At 40.3% G+C, this 22,741-nt stretch overlaps 1 protein-coding gene across 1 annotated transcript in view; it reads left to right on the plus strand.

Moving 5' to 3' along the window:
- The first annotated feature begins 2,197 nt into the window (after window positions 1-2,197).
- L3MBTL4 (L3MBTL histone methyl-lysine binding protein 4) overlaps window positions 2,198-22,741 on the plus strand; it is a 243,846-nt gene continuing 223,302 nt past the window's right edge. Inside the window, 2 exon segments of the mRNA XM_053743522.1 lie at window positions 2,198-2,265; window positions 3,032-3,099. Of these exon segments, the coding sequence (XP_053599497.1) occupies window positions 2,198-2,265; window positions 3,032-3,099 (136 nt within the window).

Here is a 22,741-nt window from a genome sequence, read left to right on the forward strand (position 1 = left end):
CATGGTTGTTGGCAAAATTCATCTCCTTGTGGTTGTAGGACTGAGGTTCCTGCTTTCTTGCTGACTGTCCAGCAGAGGCCAGCCTCAGCTCCAGGGAGCCCCAAAGTGCCATGAGGCCCTTGCACAACACAGCCGCCCACTCTCTCAGGCCAGCAGGAGGCTGCCTTGTTCAGGTGGCTGAGGTGGAGTCATCCATTGTAATACAGTTGGGGGAGTGACCATCACCTTTGCCATGGTCTGTGGTCTAGAGGCAAGTGACAGGGGAGAGACACACAGGGCTGGCTCAGTGGGGTCATCTATGAATCTGCCCACCACGAGGTGACTGGCTGGGAGAGGAGGGAGAGTGGGCCAGACAGCACAACCCAGGTGTGGGCACCAGAGGCTGCAGAGTGAGCTCAGGACCCTAAGCAGGGGATGAGAAGAGGGTTAGAGTGAGAGTGAGGAACTGACCTTGTGAAGATGGGGTTTCAGGAGCCTGAAGGGCATCCAGAAGACGTGGACTTGGGGTCTGCACACCTGGGACTGGATGGAGGGAGATGCAGATGCGGAGCCCTTGGTTGCTGTGTGTGAGACTGAGTGGCCTGGACACCTGGGGCCGAGCAAGGCGGATGGTGGGCAGGGTGGGGCGTCTGGAGAGCAGAAATGTGACACGAGGCAGGGAAGGCCAAGGCCACTGAGCCCGTTGGGGAGGGGCACATGCAGAATGGGATAGGGGAGAGGGAACAGTGGGGGACCCAGCTTTCACTTTGTCCTCAGCCAGCTATTAACAGCTGGTGGACTCCTGACAAAGGGCAGTCGGTGCTCAAACACTAAAATTCAGCAGTTTCCAGCACATTAATTGATCGATGAATGTTCTTTAAATAAGTAGTGTCTCAGACTTTTAAGATTCCTCTTAACTCTCCCCTCAGAATTCTTCTTTCTTCAGAGAGCTGTTCAACCGAGCTATGCTTCTTCAGTGAGAAAACAAATAGCAGGTTAACTTAATTTTAAGTCTTGATACATTCTTGGCAATTTTAAATCTGGCAAAATACTGCTGATAGCCTCCATTAATTGAAAGTCTACCATTTGCTTAGTAAGGCTTTAATCTGTGTGTCTCTAATCCTCAAAATGATTCAGTAAAGAAGTTATGATTATCTCTAAGTCACAAATTGGGAAACTGAAACTCAGAGAGGTTATATCACTTGCCCAGGGTCACACAGCCAGTGAGGGGAGGAGCAAGGGGGGTGAACCCTCAGCTGCCTGACTCCCAACTTATAAAGAACAGAACCCTCTTACTGGGTGTGAAACACTAGCCTCGGAAGCATGTTAAAATAGCAGGCTGTAATAAGTGAAGCATGTGGCTTTGGTACTTGGATGGACTGGTAAATCTACAGAAACAGAGGAGACAAAGACACCCGGGGGTTAATGTATAGAACACACGTCTTAGGATGATGGGGGAAGGAGGCCAGCCCATAAGTGCTCTCGGGACAGGTGATAGCCACCTGGGCAAAAATACTGTGTCTTAACTTCATGCCTTGTCCGGGCACAAATTCAAATTTGTGAAAGATTTAAGTGTAAGAAATAAACTGTAAGTGTAATAGACATAAACAAAGAAGAAAGTTTTTATAGTGTGGGAGTGGAGAAGGATTTTCTAACTATTACTCAACTCTAGCAACCATAAGAGAAAAGGGTGGTGATTTCATTTTTCAAAATAAACAACAAAAATCTTTGCACATTAAAAATACTGTAAGAAAAGGGAAAAAGAGAAATGACTAACTGGGAAACAATAAATTATGCCTTTCGTATTGTAGACAAAGGACTAATCTTCCTAGCTGATTCAGCCCAAAAGATGAGTAATCATTCCAGCAGAAAAATGGGTCAAGGATGTAAAGAGCTATGTCACAGAAAAGGAAATGCAAATGGCTTTTAAATACACAAAGTGATCTTCAACTTCTTCATAATGGAACAAGTGCAAATAGCACTATAGTGAGCTATTGTTTTTTAATCATCATCTTGGCAAAAATATAAAAATTTGATAAAACACCCTGTTGGCAAGGTTTTGGGAGACCAAGCCTGACGCGAGGCTTGTGGGGCTGCTGTGTGGGGCTCCTGTGGGGCTGGACTTGGCAGGAAGACGTGAGTGAGTCTCTTTTGAGCCAGCTGGTCCACTTCTGAGAAGTTACTCCATACATGTCCCCATGTGTGTGCACAGTTCCCCATGGACTGGTTTTTCACTGCAGATTGTGTGATTGGAAAAAAGATTGAAGACAACCTCGACATCCATAAGTATGGAATCAGTAAAATAAATCAAGAGATAACCATTCAGTATAATACTGTGAAACTGCAAACAGAAGGGGCATGTTCTCACAACCTGATAAAGATCTCCAAGGTATTTTAAGGGGGAAAAAAGGTACAAAACAGGATTATGGTGTGCAGTCTTTTGTGCACAAGAGCAAGAGAATATGTGTTCATTTTTTGGCATTTTTGTAAAGAAAACTTTGCAAGAATATTTCGGAATCTAGTAATGATGATTACTGGGTGGGATGTCTTATGAGGTGGCCAGATGAGGGGGAACTGGTGGAGAAGTTTTCACTGTATTAAATGTTTCTCTATTTATCTTTACCTTGAAACAATGAACTCAAAAAAAAAATCAAATAAATAATGTGTAAGCTAAGGCATTTCAAGGAATCTATCAGAGTCAATTCTGTATGACTGTATAAGCAAAAGGCAGCCCCATGTAGTCATCTGCAAGCTTGTTGGTTTGATCACCTCCTCAATAAAGAAACTTTAATCACATATCTCAATATAGTGGATTATTTTTTTTTTCAAAATTTTATGATTTATTACTATACAAATTGCATTTTACACCTTAAAGCTATTGACTAAAAGGGACCCAATTGTACAATATAAAAATGAAATTAATATTGTTTATTTTTATAATTAAAAATGAGTTTGCTCTCATTAAAGTATTAATATGCCTGATTCTTTTTTGAAAGCTTTGTTCAAGGCTTGTGTTTGATTCAAATCTTTGTGTTTGAAGTCTGCTTTTTAGGTTTAGTTTTAGTGGTGGTCGTAGCTGGGATGACCAGCTCTCCTGGTTCGTCTGGAAGTGTCCTCCAGGTATGGGATTTCAGTGCTGCCACCAGCTCAGTCCCAGGCAAACTGGGACTGTCAGTCACCCTGTCCTGGCTTAAGAAGATACATCCCAAGAGATATGGAAATAAACTGAAGGATTGATTGCTAGATAAGCCCACTAAATCCTGATACTCCTTTATCACCATCATTCTGCATTTACACAAAGGTTTTGTGTAATTCAGCTGCTCAATTTTCATCTTCTTTGATGGCAATCAGTTTTTCTTGGAAACTAATCAAAAGTTTTACATATGTATATTTCCAAAAGTGAGTTGAAAGCCCTCTGAAACTCTTAATTTGAAAGATAAGAAAATTGGGAAACTAACTCTGTCCCCCATTTTTTAAGTGTAAAATTATTGAGTTTTTATAGGAGGCATCCATTGTTTATGGCCACAAAGTTGTGTAGAAAAGACACATATCTGAACCAATGCTTTTTGAGTATCTTTCAAGAGAGAAACCATTCTCCGAGTCATTGTTGAGTGGTCTTTTCCTCCAGGGCTTGCTCTGAGCCCGGGCCCGAGGAGCTGCTTGCTCTGGGAAGAAAAGGTCTGCCTTCCCAGGGGTGTTTGTGGTTTCTTTGCAGGAACCTTTGAAGGCATTTGTCCATTCCATGATGGCTGGTGTGGCTAAACTTGGATGTTATCTTTAGTCTTTTTTTTGTGTTTGTGTGTGTGTGTGTGTGTCTTTTTGCCTTTTCTAGGGCCGCTCCCATGGCATATGGACGTTCCCCGGCTAGGGGTCTAATTGGAGCTGTAGATGCCAGCCTACGCCAGAGCCACAGCAACTTGAGATCCAAGCAGCATCTGTGACCTACACCACAGCTCACGGCAACGCTGGATCCTTAACCCACTGAGCAAGGCCAGGGAATGAACCCGCAATCTCATGGTTCCTAGTCGGATTTGTTAACCACTCAGCCACGATGGGCACTCCCTTGGATGTTGTCTTAACCAAGCCTCTAAGCTGCGGTGGATGCCCATGGGCTGGAAGTGAGGGAGGGTGGAGGGCTTTGGCTGGGGCCTGGGTCCTGCCTCCCTTAGCCTGCCTCTCCTGTGACTGGCAGACCAGGGCTCCCATTGGGAGTTGTCCTTGTCACTTCTTGAACCTTACTTTCTGCATATTTTAGCCAACAAAGAATTAAGACAGTAATAAAGGGTTCCTCCCACATCTGATTGGATGGTGCTGTGCCCACCCAGAGGGCACTGGCTGCTGATAGATTGTCCCCTGCATGCTCAGTGCTTGGCTTCCTGCAGACAGAAAAGTTAGTTTTCACGGTCCAAGCAATTATCCAGAAATATGGTCTAAACCACATTTTCTGTGTTCAAGGAGCAAGCTGAAGAAGAAAAGAAGCCCAGAGATGGGGTGAGCCCTTTGAGTCACAATAATTTTCACCACCCTTTACAGTTTTAGTTTATAATGAATTGTTTCATTGGCATTTCATTAGATAGCTTTAGCTGGTTTAGATTTATTAATTTAAATCTATAATAGTAGTATCACTTGTTGACAGTGTGTCACATAGTCTACTGCAGACTTTATCAGTGTCACCAAAGATGTCTAATTGGTACCTCAAGAAAAAATCTGAAGTTCTCATCTCATATATTTGTCTTTTTAAAAAGCTTTAAGTAAAGCAACTTCCGATTTATAAACTTGCCCTGTGTGTGAACCAGAAAATAAGCAATGCTACTTAGTTTATTTATAATTCATCACTAAGACTTTTCCCAGATTGGTTTAATCTCCAATGATCACATTCACACTTTTCTATTGACGTCGTATTTTAGAGGAGGTCGTACATCTGCTCCAAGATGCATATCCCTCATAGTGGTTATTAATACATCTCTAGGTTTTAGATAACAGCTTTTTAATATTAACTAATTCTCTGATTAGTTAATATTTAAATTTAAATAAACAAATGCAGGTGCTATTTCCCTGGAAAATGTATTCCATATATATATGGATATATATATATATATAATTTACATATATAAATAAATTTATAATGATGTTTCTGTACAGGCAGGCAGCTGTTGTTAAAATTTCTGTAAAATGTGGTTGAATGTCTACCAACATTTGTGCTATTCTGAATGGGGAAAGGAAGCATGTAAATTTTATGATTTTCCTTTAATGAACAGTTAAAGTACTGTAAGTATTTGTTGAATAAGTTTTTTTTTTTTCCCTCCAATAATGGAAACAACTGAAAGTGCCTTTTAAAAGTGCCTAACAAGTAATGAGGTTTTTAAAGACTGTTTTATAATGATTAGACTTGGGATAAAATATTGAAAGTCTGTGATCTTGTACCCAAATGATGTTTAAAACAAAAGTTGTTTTCTCTTAAAAGCAAAATATACTGCTTTAAATTTCCTTTCTTCTTTTGCTCTCACCCCAAGTCCCATCATGTTCTTTGCTGAAAAAGCAAAATGGAATATAGTAATTTGACAATTATGTGGCTTGATGTTCAGCTTCATTGAAATACACTTCAGTTATGCAACACTGGAATTCTGGAAATAAATTTGGACTGTACCTGGCCCTAACAGCAGGATTTCTTTAAACAATTTTTTTCTTCTCAGAGAGCGGTTGTGATTTATTGTGTTGTTGTTTCTCCCCTGCAGCTATATTTTCACACTAATGTAAATTGTTTTAGATTCTCTTACTCCACGGTTGAAGCATTTATTCTAGAAAAAGAAAAGCAGACTTAGGCCAACAAATTAAAAATGTTCAGTCCCCCAAACTAAGTTTTTTTTTTAATAAATTTAGTATTTATAGTTTTCATTGTAGCCAATTATATGTTTATCCTAAATAGTTTTTCAGTTTTCTTAGAAAGCAGATTTGTGCTGTTCTTCTGTCATCAGACTGAATTTATAGCTAACGGCCATTCCCCAGAAGTGTCACCCTATGACTTATTCTTCTCCAGATCTGATTTTGGTGTCGTTGCTGTTTTCCTTGGCTGTAGCACATGGCTAAATATTTATGAGATAGATAAGATTTGATTTATGTGTACAGATGCTACAAATGGTGAAAATTATATTGAAAAATAAACATTTAATTCTTAGGTAATGATTTTATGACAAGCATGGTATTTCTTTGAAAATCACTACAAAATAATTTGTTGAATGCCTGATCTCTGTCACTGACACTGACCTCTGTATTACAGATGATGAAGCTTTGAGAGATCATTTGACTTTCTTAGGGTAAACTTAACTAGTTAGTGGTGGACCCAGGATTTGAACCCACGTCTAGCAAGTTCTAAAGCCTGTGTGCTTTCTACTTTACCTGTGGTCTTTCTACTCAATCATTCCCCCTTCTCTGTAGCTACTAAGACAAGGGTAGAGAAAACTGGAATCTTGCTTAGAAATAGGGTGGGAGAAGTAGTTGCCAGTAATGGGATTCAGGGTGTCTCATATTGCTCTGTGTGTCCTTGGCAACTGGTTGAACTAGACTTTTCTTGACATAGTTGTGCTGTGAGGTTAATTTTTTGGTTCTTTTGGAAACTCTCAGCTATATTATTCCTATTTTATTCAAAAAATTTACCAGCTATCTTAGACATTCCTAAGAGAAGACTTGTCTCAGTAAGTATTATTTTTAATAACTATGTAAGATTGAAGTTATGGAATTAATTTTGTCATTCACTATGTAATCCAAGACCCCTACATTTGAAATCTTGAAAATAAGAACAACTGATTTCTTCAGTTGGACAAGTGATCTGGCTTTTTCCCATCTTAATTTTAAGTGCTCTTTTAAACTGATGCTCATATTTCTTTTGTTGAATGTTAGGGCTGTGAGTGAGTCTAAACACATAAAAACTGTAGAAGAAACTATAAAAGAATATGAGATGTATACACATCCAAATGAAACTCTGGAACCAAAGAATATCATAATAAGCAAACTTAAAACAGAAATAACAAACTAGTAAGTATTCACCACAACTACAACTTGCAGACATTCCCAAATAGATAAAGGAATTAGAACAAATAATCAGATGCCTTAAAATGTTAGTGCAAAATAGGCAAAAGGCATGAAGAGGTAATTTGTGGAAGAGGACATAAAAATGGCTAAAAAGCAAATATGTTTAAATACATTCCATCTCACTAGAAAGCAAACAGAGACACATTTAAAAGTGATGAGGGTTTTTGTTTAACCTACCAAATTAACAATAATCAAAAAAGTGCTGGAGTTCCCTCTGTGGTGCAGTGGGTTAAGAATCCAATTGCAGCTACTCAGGCTGCCACAGAGGCCTGAGTTCAATCCCTGGCCTGGGAGCTTCCATTAAAAAAAAAGAAAGAAAAAAAAAGTGCTAATACCCCTTGCAGGTGGAAGTGTAGTTGTCATTATCATTTTAGGGGGATAAATTGATAGTATTTATCAAGTGTTAAGTCAATGTTTCCTTCTACACAGGGACTCTATTTTTTGGAATTAATGAAATAAGCTTGACCGTTTAATTTGTGCATATGATACTCATGGTACTATTTATAAATGGAGAAAAGTTGGAAATAATCTAAATGTCCAATAAATGTGGAGTAGGTAAAACACTGTGGTATAATTGTGTGTAAATAATTGTGTAGTCACGTAAATGCTTTCGAAGAACTTTAAATTACATAGAAGGGAAAGTTTATGACACAGTATCAAGGGAAAAGCCCCCAGGGGACTAGTGTCAATAATGGTTGAGAAAATTCTTGTCTCTATAAATAGAAAGATGTAAAGAATGATTATCTCTCAAGTTACGAGATAAAAAGTATATTTTCTATGTTGTTCAAGTGTTTTTCACAATTAGTCATCATTTTAGAGTCGGACAAATATTAAAAAATAAATTCAGAATCTCTTGAACACGAAACACTTTAATTTGTGGAATGGATGGTATTGTGGGAATGTCTCTTAGATTTATTTCTTTTTTGTAAGTAATTTTTAAATTTTAGATTAACTTTAGATTTCGAGGAAAGTTGCAAACATGATTCAGGGTAGTCCTGTATATGCCTCACCCAGTCTCCTAACGTTAGTATCTTACATGACATCAGAACACCTTGTCAGAATTAAGAAATTAATGAACCTTTCTACAGAAAAGAAACAAACTCATGGACTTGGAGAATAGACTTGTGGTTGCCATGGGGAAGAGGGAGGGAGTGGGTGGACTGGGAGTTTGGGGTTAGTAGAGGCAAAAAAAAAAAGAAAAAAAAAAGAAAGAAATTAGTATAGATACATCGCTGTTTGCTACACTGTGGACTTCATTCAGATGTCCCTGGTTTTTCTACTAATTGTCTGTTCTCTGTTCTAAGATCCAGTTCAGAATCACTTTGCATTATCATTGCACGTAGATTTCTTTTACTATAAAGTCTCTCATCTTGTTCTCTCATGGCCAGTGGCCAGTAGCATGCTGGTTTCTTGAGTGCGCCAGTGTTTTCTCTCTTGCCATCCCCTCATCCTGTGTCCAAGAACTGGGAGGGTCCACACTGTGTAGACTGAATGGAACCAGGGACTTCCCAGATCAATGGGAGCCTTCATGCTGTACTCTCCTTACTCCTTGGATTTCCCTTAGACATTAGAATGGAACCCTCCTCTGTCTGCTGACGCTCATCTACCTCTCCTGTCGCAGTCCCTCCTCCTGTGGTCCTGTGCTCAGTGCAGACCCTGGACTCCTCCTCTTCCTCACCCTCAAATCAGGCTGCACAAGCACCCACTTTTCTCTGCTCATTCTTGATTTTTCTTTTTTACTTTTTTTTTTTCCTTCGTCTTTTTAGGGCCGCAGTGCGGCATATGGAGATGTCCAGGCTAGGTTGAATGAGAGCTGTAGCTGCTGGCCTACACCACAGCTCACAGCAACTCCGGATCCTTAACCCACTAAGTGAGGCCAGGGATGGAACCCATGTCCTCATGGATACTAGTTGGGTTCGTTAACCACTGAGCCACAAGGGAACTTGATTTTTCAAGTGACATCCTCCAACTTTTGTTGTTTAGTCTTTGATATCTCTCTAAGCTGACTGAAGTGGACCTGAAGTCCTATTAGGACAGTGCCCTGTGCCCATTCTGGAGAGTATCATGAAAAGCCTCTCGCCACCTGGCACTTGCTCATCACCTGCCTCCACCCCCCGTGGTTCAATTGTTCATTTGAACAGAACGTGCAGTCTAGACTCTGTTGTCTGTAGAATCATTCCTTCTGCCTGGAGGATTCTTCCTTGGCCTTGCGCAAATAGTGGGCTCCTTCAAAGCTCATCATCTTCTCTACTTGCCTTATTTTGTATTTTTCTCCCCCTTCTATTTTCTCTCAGCGTATCCTAGGGCATTTTTTTTTTAATTTTGTATGCAATGGTGTATCTCTCACATAAGTTAGGCATCTTTAAAAAAGGTATTTAATCAGATCAAATTCAGCCAGTAGGAACTATTGTTTAGTATGCTGAAGGAATGATTTACTAAAACTCTGAAGAATTAATTAGTTAAATGGCCTGAAGAAGAATGAACACAAACTTCCAAAAGTGCTAACTTCCAGGGAGCTGTTTGCTGGGCAGTTTGGCTCATTAAGTGATTCTGAAAGATACAGAGATGGCCTTGAGCATTTTCCCTGGAGTCCTCTGTTAGAGTCACTTGTTTACGTCCTGGGTGAACTGGCAGAGGACCTTTCTTGCAAAATAATTTTCTGTCAGTGGAACTAATGTCTGCCTTTTTTTAAGTGTTGTGAGAGATCAGTTCATTTCCACCACAGCGGTTCTCTACCTAAGGCTGGGTGTCAGCCTCAGGAAGGTGAAAACCAAATCAGTTTTAATTTAGAAGATTCTTATCTGCTGATGGCATTGTCAGTCAGTAAGTACACGAATGTTTGAGCAAGTGAGTGTTTGAACCTGAGGGACTGCATTTAATCGAGTGGTGCAACTGTCACTAGAGGGGAAACAGGGGACTTCTTTCCAAGTCATGAGCTTTGGGGGAAAACATCAATAATTGAAGCATCTACATGCCCTGCAACAGAAATACGGCTCTGCAACAAGTGGTTCTCAGTATGTGTTTTGAAATTCTTTATTCTCCATACTGGCTTACAAATGAATCAGTCTTTGACTTTAACTGATTAAGTTGCAAAAGCCCTCCACTTCTAGGTGAGTTAGCACAGTGTACGTATTTGCTCTCACAAAGGAAGGGAGCACATTTGTTTTCTTCCTGACATCAGTCAGCGGGTGCTTTCAATGGATGAAACTGTATAAAACACGATAGGGCAAGGGTCATGTTCATAAAGCCTGTCTTATAAAGACAGTTTGTATGCACCATGTTGGACTCTTTCATTTCTTTGCTTTTTTATTTATGCTTTTAATTGAAGTATAGTTTATTTACAATATTGTGTTAATTTTAGGTGTACAGCAAAGTGATTCAGTTATACGTACATATTTTTCCAGATTCTTTTCCAATAGAGGTTATTGCAGAATATTGAACATAGTTCTGAGTATTATAAAGTAAATCTTTGTTGTTTATTTTATGTATAATAGTTTGCATCTGCTAATCCCCTATGCCTAATTTCTCTTCCCCCTTTCCCCTTTGGTAACTATATATATATCTCCACACAACATATACATTTACCACATCTTAAGCTAATTGTCTGTTGATAGGCACTTGGTTTACTTCCATGTCTTGGATTCTGTGAACACTGGGTAACATGTATCTTTCCAAATTAGAGTTTTCATCTTTTCTGAATATATGCCCAGGAGTGGGATTGCTGGATCATATGGTAACTCTATTTTTAATTTTTAAAAATTTATTTTATTTAGGTTTAGTTGATTTATTTTTCGTTTTCACTTTTAGAAATTTTATTGGAATATAGTTGATTTTCAGTGTTGTGTTTATTTCTGGTGTATAGTAAAGTGATTCATTTATACACATATATAATAATTTTGCATCTGTTAACCCCAAACCCCCAATCCATTCCTTCCCCACCCTTCTTCCTCTGGGCAAGCACAAATCTATTCACTATGTTTATGAGTCTGTTTCTGTCTTGTAGATAAGTTCATTTGTGTCGTATTTTGGATTCAACATATAAATGATATATGGAATTTGTCTTTCTCTTTCTGACTTATTTCACTTAGTATGATAATTTCTAGGTCCATCCGTCTTGGTGCAAATGGCATTTCATTTTTTTTTTTTTTATGGTTGAGCAATATTGCATTGTGTATATGTACCACACCTTCTTAATCCATTCATCTATTGATGGACATTTGAGATATTTCCATGTCTTGGCTATTGCAGTAATACTGGAATGAACATAGGGGTGCCTGTATTTTTTCAAATTATAATTTTGTCCGGATATATGCCCAGGAGTGGGATTGCCCAGGAGTGATTATGTGGCAATTCTATTTTTAGTTTTTGAGGAATCTCCATACAGTTTTCTATAGTGGTTGCACCAATTTATATTCCCACCAATGGTGTATGAGGGATCCCTTTACTCCACACCTTCTCCAGCATTTGTTATTTGTAGACTCTTTGATGATAGTCATTCTGACTGGTGTGAGGTGATACCTCATTGTAGTTTTGAATCGCATTTCTCAAATGATTAGTGATGTTGAGCATTTTTTCGTGTGCCTATTGGCCATCTGTCTATCTTCTTTGGAGAAATGTCTATTAGATCTTCTGCCCATATTTTGATTGCATTGGGTTTTTCGATACTGCATCATGTTGAGCTGTTTGTATGTTTTGAATATTAACCCCTTGTCATTGGTCACATCATTTGCAAATATTTTATACCATTCTGTAGGTTGTCTCTTGGAAGACTGGTCTAAGAAAATATTGCTACAATTTAGGTCCAAGGGTGTTTTCCTATGTTCTCTTTTAGGAATTTTATGATATCATGTCTTGTATTTAGGTCTTTAAACCATTTTCAGTTTATTTTTGTACATAGTCTTTTAATTTAGATAGTATTTACTATTTTAATTATCTTTGTATATGTCCTGTAATGGCTTGTCGTCTTTCAGTTATTGTAAAACCAAAATAGTCTTTTTAAAAACCTACTAAAGTTTCTTGATAATAAACTTTGTCAATTGTATGTATTGAAAAAATTGTCTGTTCCCATCATGGCTCAGTGGTAACAAACCTGACTAGTATCCTTGAGGACTTGGGTTCAATCCCTGGCCTAACTCATTGGGTTAAGGATCCTGCTCTGCTGTGAGCTGTGGTGTAGATCGAAGAAGGAGCTCAGATCTGGTGTTGCTGTGGCTGTGGTGTAGGCTGGCAGCTTCAGCTCTGATGCAACCCCTAGCTTGGGAACTTCCATATGGCTCAGGTACAGCCCTAAAAACAAACAAACAACCTCTACTTCTAGGAATTCTTTAATACTGTAAGAAAACAGTCATCATACAAAACTTCTGCTTCACTAGAGAAGCATTAGGATTATCTGTGCTCTCAGCCCGTCCTGCAGAGGGGCCTCTGCAACTGTCTTTAGAGATCCCTAATGTGTAATTAGAATCGTGAACTCTGGAAAGGGGACTGAGTACCCTGAGTTTTAGATCGATTCAGCAGAAGAAAATGTTATAGAGCAGCACTTAGTTCCAGTGGAGACAGCTGAAGCCTTCAAGCTGGGGGGCCTCGCCAAGGTGGAAGGGGGGGCGAGCCTGTGGGTGTTCAACCGCCATCTCCTGCCTAGGGGGGCGCCCCATCCTCCCCTCCTCTGGACCCTGCAACCAGAGACTGCTGTTCTGTTTTGAGATTGAACCAAAGGATTCTTTCCACTAATGTGTTTTGCTCTTTTAAAGCGTATTTGATTTTTGTTCAGCATAATTACTTTTTGCTACTGAGATTAGAGCTGCTTCTTTAGGGGCATTTCAGTATTCAGCTGAACTTAAACTGTTTCATGTGAAATTTTATTTGGACTTTTGGGCTTATTTGCAGACATAACTGCTTTTAATGACTATTTTATCTTCCTATGCTCCCTTAACACTGTAGAGTGAAAACGTTCTTTTCTTAAATACTTTAAACTTTTTTTTAGAAACTATATCAAACCCATGGAAAAGATGCAAATGTGGTTTAAAGAATTTTTTCCCCTAAATTAGAGAGCAATTTGCCATCCTGATACCTCGCTACCCTCAAATACTTGGATATGTGTTTCCTACAAACACGGCCACACCCAGCACAGCCGGGACGCAGCCATTCAAAGTCAGACACTCCTGCCATGCAAGTTGCAGACCCCATTCAGCTTTTACCACAGTCCCAATGGTGCCCTTGACTGTGAAGGGTCCAGCTCAGAGCAGGCCTTGTGTTTAGCTGTTCATCCTCCAGTCTAGCCAGTTCCTCAGCCTTCCCTAAACTGGCTGGACCTTGACACGGTGGAGGTCACAGGCCAGTTAGTGTACAAATGCCCCTCATTTGGGGTTGGTTTGCCGTCACCTCATGGTTAGATTCAGGCTCAGCATTTCTGGGGAGTATCACAGAAATGGCACTTTTTCTTCTTGTGCGTCCTCTCAGATGCACGGGATTTTGATTTGTCTCATTCTGATTTTGATCTCTTGGTTAAATGGTGTCTGACAGGTTTCTCAGCTGTAGTTAGGATTTTTTTTTTTTTTGGAAATAGTAAGTGTTTTATATAGAGAGGTAATTAAATGCTGTAAATATTCTATTTTTCACCAAACTTTCTATTTTTTTACTTATTTTAATATGGACTTATGGCTCTTTATTTTATTCATTGGATTGCAATCAATTTTTGTCATTATTTCGGTGCTCAAATTGACCTCAGTTTGGCAGTAGGAGCTCCTGCAGGTTGGTTTTGGTGTCTTTCTGATATTTTTCTGTTGCTCCTTGAGTAATAGCTGTATGTTTACACACACACATCTACACACATACAGATTTGTACGCCATGAAGGTATACATACACATGCTTTATAGCTCTGCTTAACTTTATATATGTCAGTCTACCTCTGTATATGAAATCTATGATCCTATAGGATTTGCTGTAGTTTTCTGCTTTTACGTGTTTGACTCTCAGTTTTGACAGTGTGAAGTGTGGCTCCTGTGGATTATTTGCTCATCTCTCCTGTTAACCGTCTCATTGCTGCCCCCCCCATCCCTCCCCAACTTAGCACCCACTCCCCACCCCACCCCACCCTGCCTCAGGGCTGTGTAACTTCCCTCAAGGTGTTGAACGTCTCTAAGCCTCAGTTTTCCTGCTTCTAAAATGGGAGTAATAGGTAATACCTCTAACCCAATAAAAATGTCAGGAGTAAATGAGAAGATGTTTATAATGTGTTTAGCTCTTGGTAAATACTCAACAAATGGTATTTTTCTTGAAGAGTGTAAATTGGGAATTTAGGTGTTAGTTTTTAGTAATTTTAGGTTCTTCTTATGTAGGTGCTCACATTGTGCTGAGGAGATCCCTAAAGGACTGTTTTAGCATTATTTACTAGAGAATTAGCGTTAGGTGGAGCACTTTAAAAAAAAACTGTCTTTATCCCACTTAAGGGAGAACTTTTTTTTTTCTTTAAGGAGTAGACAGATATGAAATTTAAACCTTTAAAAAGTCATTTGGCTTTTCCTCCCTTACGTAACTGAAGCAGCACAGCACGGTTCTCCCCAGACTTTCCTGCAAAGCCCCTTTTAAAAGTAGCTTTGTGTAGAAAATAATTTTTTGGAAAAGCACTTCAAGTAAAAACAAAAGACTTTTGCCAATGTTTTGTGACTGTTCTGATGGAAATGCAGAGTCTGGAAACACAATAAGGCATGGATTTGGTATTCAGCAGTTTGAGCAGATCTTAAAAGTATATGGGGTTATAAAAGTAGACAAACTTCTCAGAAAACTTGATGAATGTGTCCATTATCTGGGGATAAAGCGATCTTATATTTGATTTAAAGTCATTTTCATCCTGTCAGAGCCTGTGCCCAGCCGTCTTGGAGGGTGAAGTCCCTTGCCAGCTGGGCCACTGGCCTGACCATCAGGTGCCACATCACCCAGTGAGCTGTCTGTAGCTGGGCTGTGGCTTCTGCTTTGCCGCTGTTTCTCCAGTCTGTCTTCTCTTTTTATCTTTTCTAACTGGGGATCCTTATTCTTCTCCCCGACCACCCCACTGCTACACACCCCCACCTGTCACTGCCTTTCAAAGCAAAGACCAGAGTTGTGTTGTGATCCCCAGGGGAAATCCACCTGAAACCATGCAGTCATCCACTACCAGGACATCCCTGCTGGTGTCCCCAGGTCCCCATTCTTGAGGTGACCTGATCCACCTCATCTCACCCATGCCTCTGCCTTGCTTTGTTTGAAACCTTCCAAACACTTCCTGTTGCCTGGGCGACACAGGACGCGGGCAGATCCAGGACCACAGCATCTCCTTGGCCTCATCCCTGCTGTGTGCCCGCTCACCCTGTGCCCTGACGGTGATGACCTGGTTTCATGGGTTGCCCAGCACTGTACACCCACTGTGCTCCTCACCTGTCCCTCTGGGACCTTCTTTGGCCTGCTTTTCCTACACCGGTATTGCTCGTGGCTGCTGAACCTCGGGTTTAGGCGTTAGAGCCTTTTATTGGGAAGTCTTCCCCTGATCTCCCAGACCAGGCTGGGCTCTCTGTTCCATGCTGTCAAGGACCTGTATTCTGTGAAGGTGTTTAGAGTGGATTATAATTATATTTTGGATTATTTGATTTTTCTTCCCACTAGGTTTTAAATCTTGTGAGTGAAGCCTTGTATCTGTTTTTACCCACTGTTGTCCATGAGCTGGAGCCCAGCACACAGTAGGTTCTCCTACGTGTTTACTGAAGAAGTGACCAGAGAAAGCAGTTGGCGAGATGGGAAGCTGGTGTGTGGGGGGGCGGATACAGGGGCAGGACCAGCACTGAGCTGCACGGACGTGGTGCTGCAGTTAACAAAGGGACTGGGATGCTGGGGCAGGAGAGTGATGGCATGTTGTGTGGGCAGGACTTGGGCTCTCCCTGGGGAGGGTGGGCAGGATGGAGAGAGCACTATGCCTCCAGGAGATGGCCAGACCAGACACACTGCTAAACTGTTAGAGGCAGAGAAGATTCCCCAGTTCCCTGTGGCAAGTTTGGTAAGTGCCCCCCCCCTCCCGGGGCTTGGGGAGGCCTCCCCAGATCCAGTGGGGATGCCACTCTCTGACCTTGGGAGCATGGCGGTCACCCATGAGGGACAGTTGTGGAGACCAAGGGTCAGTGGAATGTTCCAATGGCCTGGTGAGAGGGGTGTGAGGGATTCCCACGTGTGTAGGTGGGGGTGAACCTCTGTGTGCAGGGGGAGCTCTTCAGGGAACAGGTGGAGCAGAAGACTGAGGACCCCTATCCACCATAGGGAGCAGGAGAGGCCAGCACAGGTCCAAGGTGGGCCCTGCACAGCACTCAGGACTAGACTTTCCACCCAGAATGGATCTGTCTCCCGATAAAGATTTTGAAGTAATTTCCAATTAAGCATAAAGCTATATATAAAGCCAGGGTTTGGAAGTTTATGACACAGCTATTTTAACTTCACTAATGTTGAAAAGTATTCTACTTTTCAACACACAGTAAGATAAGCCCATGGTTTGTCTTTTTCTTTCTAATTTTAATTATCTCTAGTTGTCTTCTTAGGGTTTAGGATCCTAGGAACAATGATTTTTTCTCTGAGTTGTTGTCATAATTAATTTTTTATAAAAGCAAATCTAAATTCAGTAATTCAGGATGTAATTTGACAAAGAAGCTATATTTTACTGATGATTTTTAAAGCATAGAAAGGATACTTGGGAACTGAAACCAGTTATTTAAATTAGTGCACGTTTATGGCTTATCAGAGCGTTGGATCCATGAAATAAGACATTTATGCCAAAACTAAACCTTGGGGAAATCACTTCTTTCATATTAAAACGATTGGCTGACTTATTAGATACCTCTCAGTTCTGAAGGTTTATGACTATATTAAAAATTATTTTGGAGCTAACATCATAAGCTTTCTGTACCAAAAAAAAAAAATGTTGGGATAATGAAAGGTGTTTGTAGGCATGTGCTGTTATAAATTAGCTCCCCCAGCACCAGCTTCAAGAGACAGGAAGATATTAGCTATTGATACATTTTAAAGTTCTTTCCTAGTTTCTGTATTGTATATGGTGAACCTCAGTTCACATGAGAGACTATGTGAACTGAGGTTCACCATATGTACCTGCTAGGTAATACTCATTGTCCTAAGCTAACTTATCGTTTGTGGATTCCTTCTTATTTGATTATTTGATCCTTTGTCACAGTTGTTGAGCATTTAGAAACTTTGGCAGTGAGTTTGAACAGTTTGTTAAATATCAGTTATTCCTGATTACGGTTCCATAACCTTGACTTAACAGTTTCCAACAGCAGAAGTTTATCATGTTCCAATGCTTGGGGTTAGAAGTCTGACATGGTTCCCATTGGGCTAAAGTCAGTGATGAGTGGGCACTGCGTCCCTTCCAGAGGCTCCAGGGAAGGGTCTATTCCTTGCCTTGTCTAGCATCTAGTGTTCCCTGTGTTCACTCCTTGGCTCATGGCCCCTTCCTGTGTCTTCAAAGCCAGCAAAGGAGCATCTCTCTGATTTTCCTGTGAGAGTCACATCTCTGACCACAGCCAGAAAGCTTCTCCACCTTTAGGGACCCCTGTGATTATATTGGACCCACATGGAAAAACCAAGATAATCAGTCTCCCCATCTCGAGACCCTTAATCTCATCAGAAAAACCACTCTTGCCCTGTAACAGAACATATTCACAGGTTCTGGGCATTAGGATACGGATATCTTTGGGGGCCATTATTCTGCCTCCACGAGTTCTAAATTGCAGAACCACTTTGGACTTCCTTGCAGGAAATGGGAGTTGTCTTGTACCTGTTGCTAAGGCAACAGTGCTGTCATTGAGCTCCTTTACTTGAGGGTTTTTCACTCGTGAGATCTGCAGTTACGGGATGAGGGGCTCTCATTCTAAGAGAGCCCTGAGGAGCTTGGTGGAAAAGAGCCACTGGGAGCAAGTGCAGTTTTCTCTGCTGCTCGCAAGATGCTTTTCAGGAAACTCTTCTAGATGTTTTCACATTAAAACTTCCTTTAAATAGTGCTAATTTATCTTCCAACTAATAAAATACTCTCTTTGGCCCCAAATGGTATGCCAGTGAACTGAAATTCAGTCTTCTTTCATGGATTTTAAACTTATATTCACTGCAAGTGCTTAGTGTTTTGAAAGGTTAGCAACCATGAGGATAAGATATGATTTGGGAAGTAATTTATTGTAAACCCTTTCAGTGTCAGGAGAAAACACAGTCTTGAATAATATTTTAAGTGTGTCCATTATTTGAAGCCCAGCAGGGGATATCTTGAAGATGGGAAAGCCTAAATTCTGATCGACAGGATTAATTAAATTAATGAAGTGGCCATAACAACCAAAGCTCTGTTATATTTACCAGATTACGTTAGATGTCTCTAGAATACATAGAAGAAAAAGTCAAGGGAAATACATAGTCAGTCACTTTATGAGAAAGATATTACCATCTTGGAGAGACGGATGTTAATTTGATGACTTGCAGCGTGGTACTCATGGGGGAGTATTTAATATCAACCCATCATTATAAAGGTCTTCTTGATGGTGTCTTGGTGATGAAAGTTATTTTTGTAGACCTGCTGGCCTCACATCTACTAGGTGTCAAAGGGGAAATCATTTAACACAGGGGAATCTGACGCAAATATCTCATGGTACACCTCCCCGTCACGATGTATTCCCGTGAGAACTCGGAGCTTCCTTAGCTCTTCATTCTCCTCTAGTGACAGACCCGGCCCCCTCAGGAATCCCGATCTGCACTCATACCCTTGATCAGGTGACCCTTCACCTATTTGGAAGCTTCTCATCCCTGTGTCTGTGTCGCAGGTCTGATTCTATCTCAGTTGAGGAGGTGACCAGCATCCTCCTCTCCCCTGCTGTCCCCTCTCCTCCTCCTCCTGCTTCACCTGCCCTCTCCTTGTGTCCTGATACTTCAAGTCTTTCCTGGCTGTTGTCTCTTCCATTGGTTTTACCCTCTACCTTGCATTGGAGTGTTGAGATTCCCCTGTGTTTCAGCTGTGATGCTCCTCTCATTTTGCACGTTTTCTCCTGATGACTTGTGTTATCTGGATGGTACCCCAGTCGTTTCCACCTCACTGCAGGTTCGTAGCTCCACACCAGAAGTGGGCTCCCCTTGCTTGTCCTTCACCATGTCCTCACACTCCCCACCATCTCCTTTTCTCTTTGCTCTTGGTCTCTTTAATGCTGTCAACATTTACTCATGCTCTTGAGTCTAAAACAAGCATGTTCCATGTACACCTTTTTTTTTTTTGTCTTTTTGCCATTTCTTGGGCCACTCCCGTGGCATATGGAGGTTCCCATGCTAGGGGTCTAATCAGAGTTGGAGTCGTCAGCCTACGCCAGAGCCACAGCACCGCCAGATCTGAGCCATGTCTGCAACCTACACCACAGCTCATGGCAATGCCCGATCCTTAACCCACTGAGCAATGCCAGGGATTGAACCCGAAACCTCATGGTTCCTAGTCGGATTTGTTAACCACTGAGCCACAACGGGAACTCCTCCATGTACATCTTAACCTTAATTACTAAATGAGAAAGGAATACTAAAGATGTGGAAGACTTTTTTTAAGGAAAAAAAAAAGCAAGGGAGAAAAATACAGGCATTTCTATAGCAACACATTTGGAACTCTGGAGGAACTAGATGATTTCCTAACAAACTGATGATTATCAAAATGCACCCAAGAAAAGTTGAATATTTGAATAGGTCATAGAGTAGAAGAGACTGTAAGAGGAGGTCCATCCAGGATCTCAGCTGAACTATTGTTCAACTTTAAAAGAACTGATAATTCCAATGATATTCAGACTCTTCTAAGATGTATAATAAAATTATTTTTTATGAAGCCAGCATGTGAAATCTGAGGAATATAGGACAACCCCAAAACTCTCAACTGCAAATGCATATCACATAAAATACAAGCATGAAATTCTAAATATAATCCAGAAATGTATTAGAAAAATGATGTCCTATTAACAAGGAGCGTATCTATCCAGTAATGTGAAATTCAGTGATGAAATAGAGTTCAGTATTATAAAATCTGTAAACATGATTCATACATCAAAAGATTAAAAGGCAAAAGTCATATGGTGATCTTTAACACTGAAAAGGCTTTTGGCAAAATTTTCATTCATTCATTCTCCTCTAATTTTTTATAAAAAAATTCATAAGTAAAATAGCATTGATTATAATAAAAATTATTTACCAAAATGTAATAACAAATGTATTAAAGGCTAAACATCAAAAACATGTAAATTGAAGTCAGGCAGTAGAGATGCTCACTATCATCATTGCTATTCAGTATTGTCTTGTAGATTTTAGTGAAGGAAATAAAAAACAGAATTAAATGAGTGGTATAAACTTTGGAAAAAGATAAAGCTGTATAGCTGTATATTTTTTGCAGATAGTGTGAGTGTATACCTAGAAAACCCAAGAGAGAACCTGATTATAAACCACTAGAATTAATCTAAGAAAGTTGAGGTGGTTTGATAGAGGATAAGTATAAAAAGTCATTAGCTTTTTCTGTATGTCAGACATCAGCACCTAGAAATTGAGAAGGGAAACATTTTCCCCATAAAAGCAATAAAATATAAAATATTTAGAATAAGTTGAACAAGAAATGTGAAGGACCTTGTTAAGAAAACTAGAAACGTCTATTGGTGGATATAAATGAATATCTGAACAAATGGAAATATAGACCACAAAAATGTCAACTTCCCCCAAATTAATAGTTAACTCAATTCCAAAATAAAGGCCCAATTGGTTTTAATTTAAATTAGATAGAGTTATTGTATACTGAAATCCTAAACATCCTGGTGGTGTAGTATTAGACCAAGAATCTGTGGAACAGACGAGAGAAACCAGAAAGAGCTGTGAGAACGTAGTGTGTTAGGCGTATAGGCTAATAAACACAGTACATATGGGTAATCAGTTTAGGAGAACAAACCATCGATTATTTAATAGATTGTACTCGCCACACCAACCGTCTATCTATATAAAAATTATGCCCTCGTAGATTGAAACTTAAATGTTAAAAAGACTTTATAAGAATGTCTTCAGGAGATAAAATGAATTCTCTGGGAGTGAGGAAGAACTCAGTCAAGAATGGAAAGTATTTTATAAGCGAAATGTAGACATATTGAAATCAGTTTTAATGAATATGAAATGTTTCACCCTTTTTGGAGAATGTTTCATTAGATGTGTAATTCTTACTTCACAATTTTATGGTTACATTTCATTAAAGATGTCACTCCATTGTCTTCTTGCTTCCCTTCTTTCTAGTGACAAGTCACCGTATCTTAAAATTACTGAGCCTCTCCTGGTAATATTGCCTAAACAATCCCTTTCTCTGCTTTATTTTCTTTTTAACGCTTATTACCATCTGACAATAAATACTTTACTTATTTGTTATCTATCTTCACACACTAGAATTTACCGTGGGTAAAGGTAGGGATTTTTGTTTCTTGTCTTATAAGCTTCTAGCATATCATAAGCATTTGGTTAATGTTTGTTGAATGAAAAATGAAAATGTAGTGAATAATGCCCTGAGGATGGTGTTGATTGTTGTGTCCACTGTGTTCTCATGGCCCTTAGCTCATGGCTCTGCAGTTGCATTTTCCTCATGTATAGTAGTTACCTGGTTCCCCATTAAGCTAAGCTATAAGCTCCTGAGGGGGAAAAACTGTATCTTACTCTTCTTTAAATCACTAGCACCTAACATAGGGTTTGCATCACAGAAGACCCTGTTTGTTCAAGCAATGAGCACACCAGGCTTGCATTAGTTTTGGGGGGTTTTACTTTGTCGTATCGAAATACAGTTGACGTAGTACACTATTACTTTTAGTTTCTGGTGAGCTACTAGTGATTTGACACTTCATATGAAATGATCACCCCAATACATCTAGTAACCCTGTCCCCATACAAAGTTATTATAGATTATTGACTGTATTTGCACTGCTCTTCTCTGTTTTGTCCTGCATGGCTCCTCCGTCACCGTAGTCTGAGAGCTCTTGGAGCCTGTTACTCCTGAAGCTTACAGTTTCCACCTGCCTGCCTGTGACCTTGTCCTCATCACAGACTGTGCTCCAACTTTCCTCCTTTTCACTCCCAGGCTTCCTTGGACCAGCGCCCTTCCCTTGTTTTCTTGCAGAAACCACCCTGAGGCTCATCCCAACACCTGTCTTTGATCCCAGCTCTGTCTCCAGCTTCAGGCCCCAGCTTTTCTGACATCTGTAGTCAGTCTCTGAGTTCAAAGTCTCAAGTAAAGGCTACATAAGTCTCTCCAGTTCCTCAAATTAGCGGTCCTTGTTGAGTCCTCACGTTGTTTTATAACTTCTTTTTTTTTTTTTTTTGGTCTTTTTAGGGCTGCACCTACGGCATATGGAAGTTCCCAGGCTAGGGGTTGAATTGGGGCTGTAGTCCCCGGCCTACACGACAGCCACAGCAACGCCAGATCTGAGCTGCATCTGTGACCTATACCACAGCTCACGGCAATGCCCGATCCTTAAACCACTGAACAAGGCCAGGGATCGAACCCACAACCTCATGGTTCCTAGTCAGATTCATTAACCACTGAGCCACGACGGGAAGTCCCGCATGGTTCCATCTTTAAGAACGACAGTTTGTTCATTCTTCACCTCCTGCTGCTTTTAA

Source organism: Phacochoerus africanus, chromosome 8, assembly GCF_016906955.1.
Source record: "Phacochoerus africanus isolate WHEZ1 chromosome 8, ROS_Pafr_v1, whole genome shotgun sequence".
Classification (NCBI taxonomy): domain Eukaryota; kingdom Metazoa; phylum Chordata; class Mammalia; order Artiodactyla; family Suidae; genus Phacochoerus; species Phacochoerus africanus.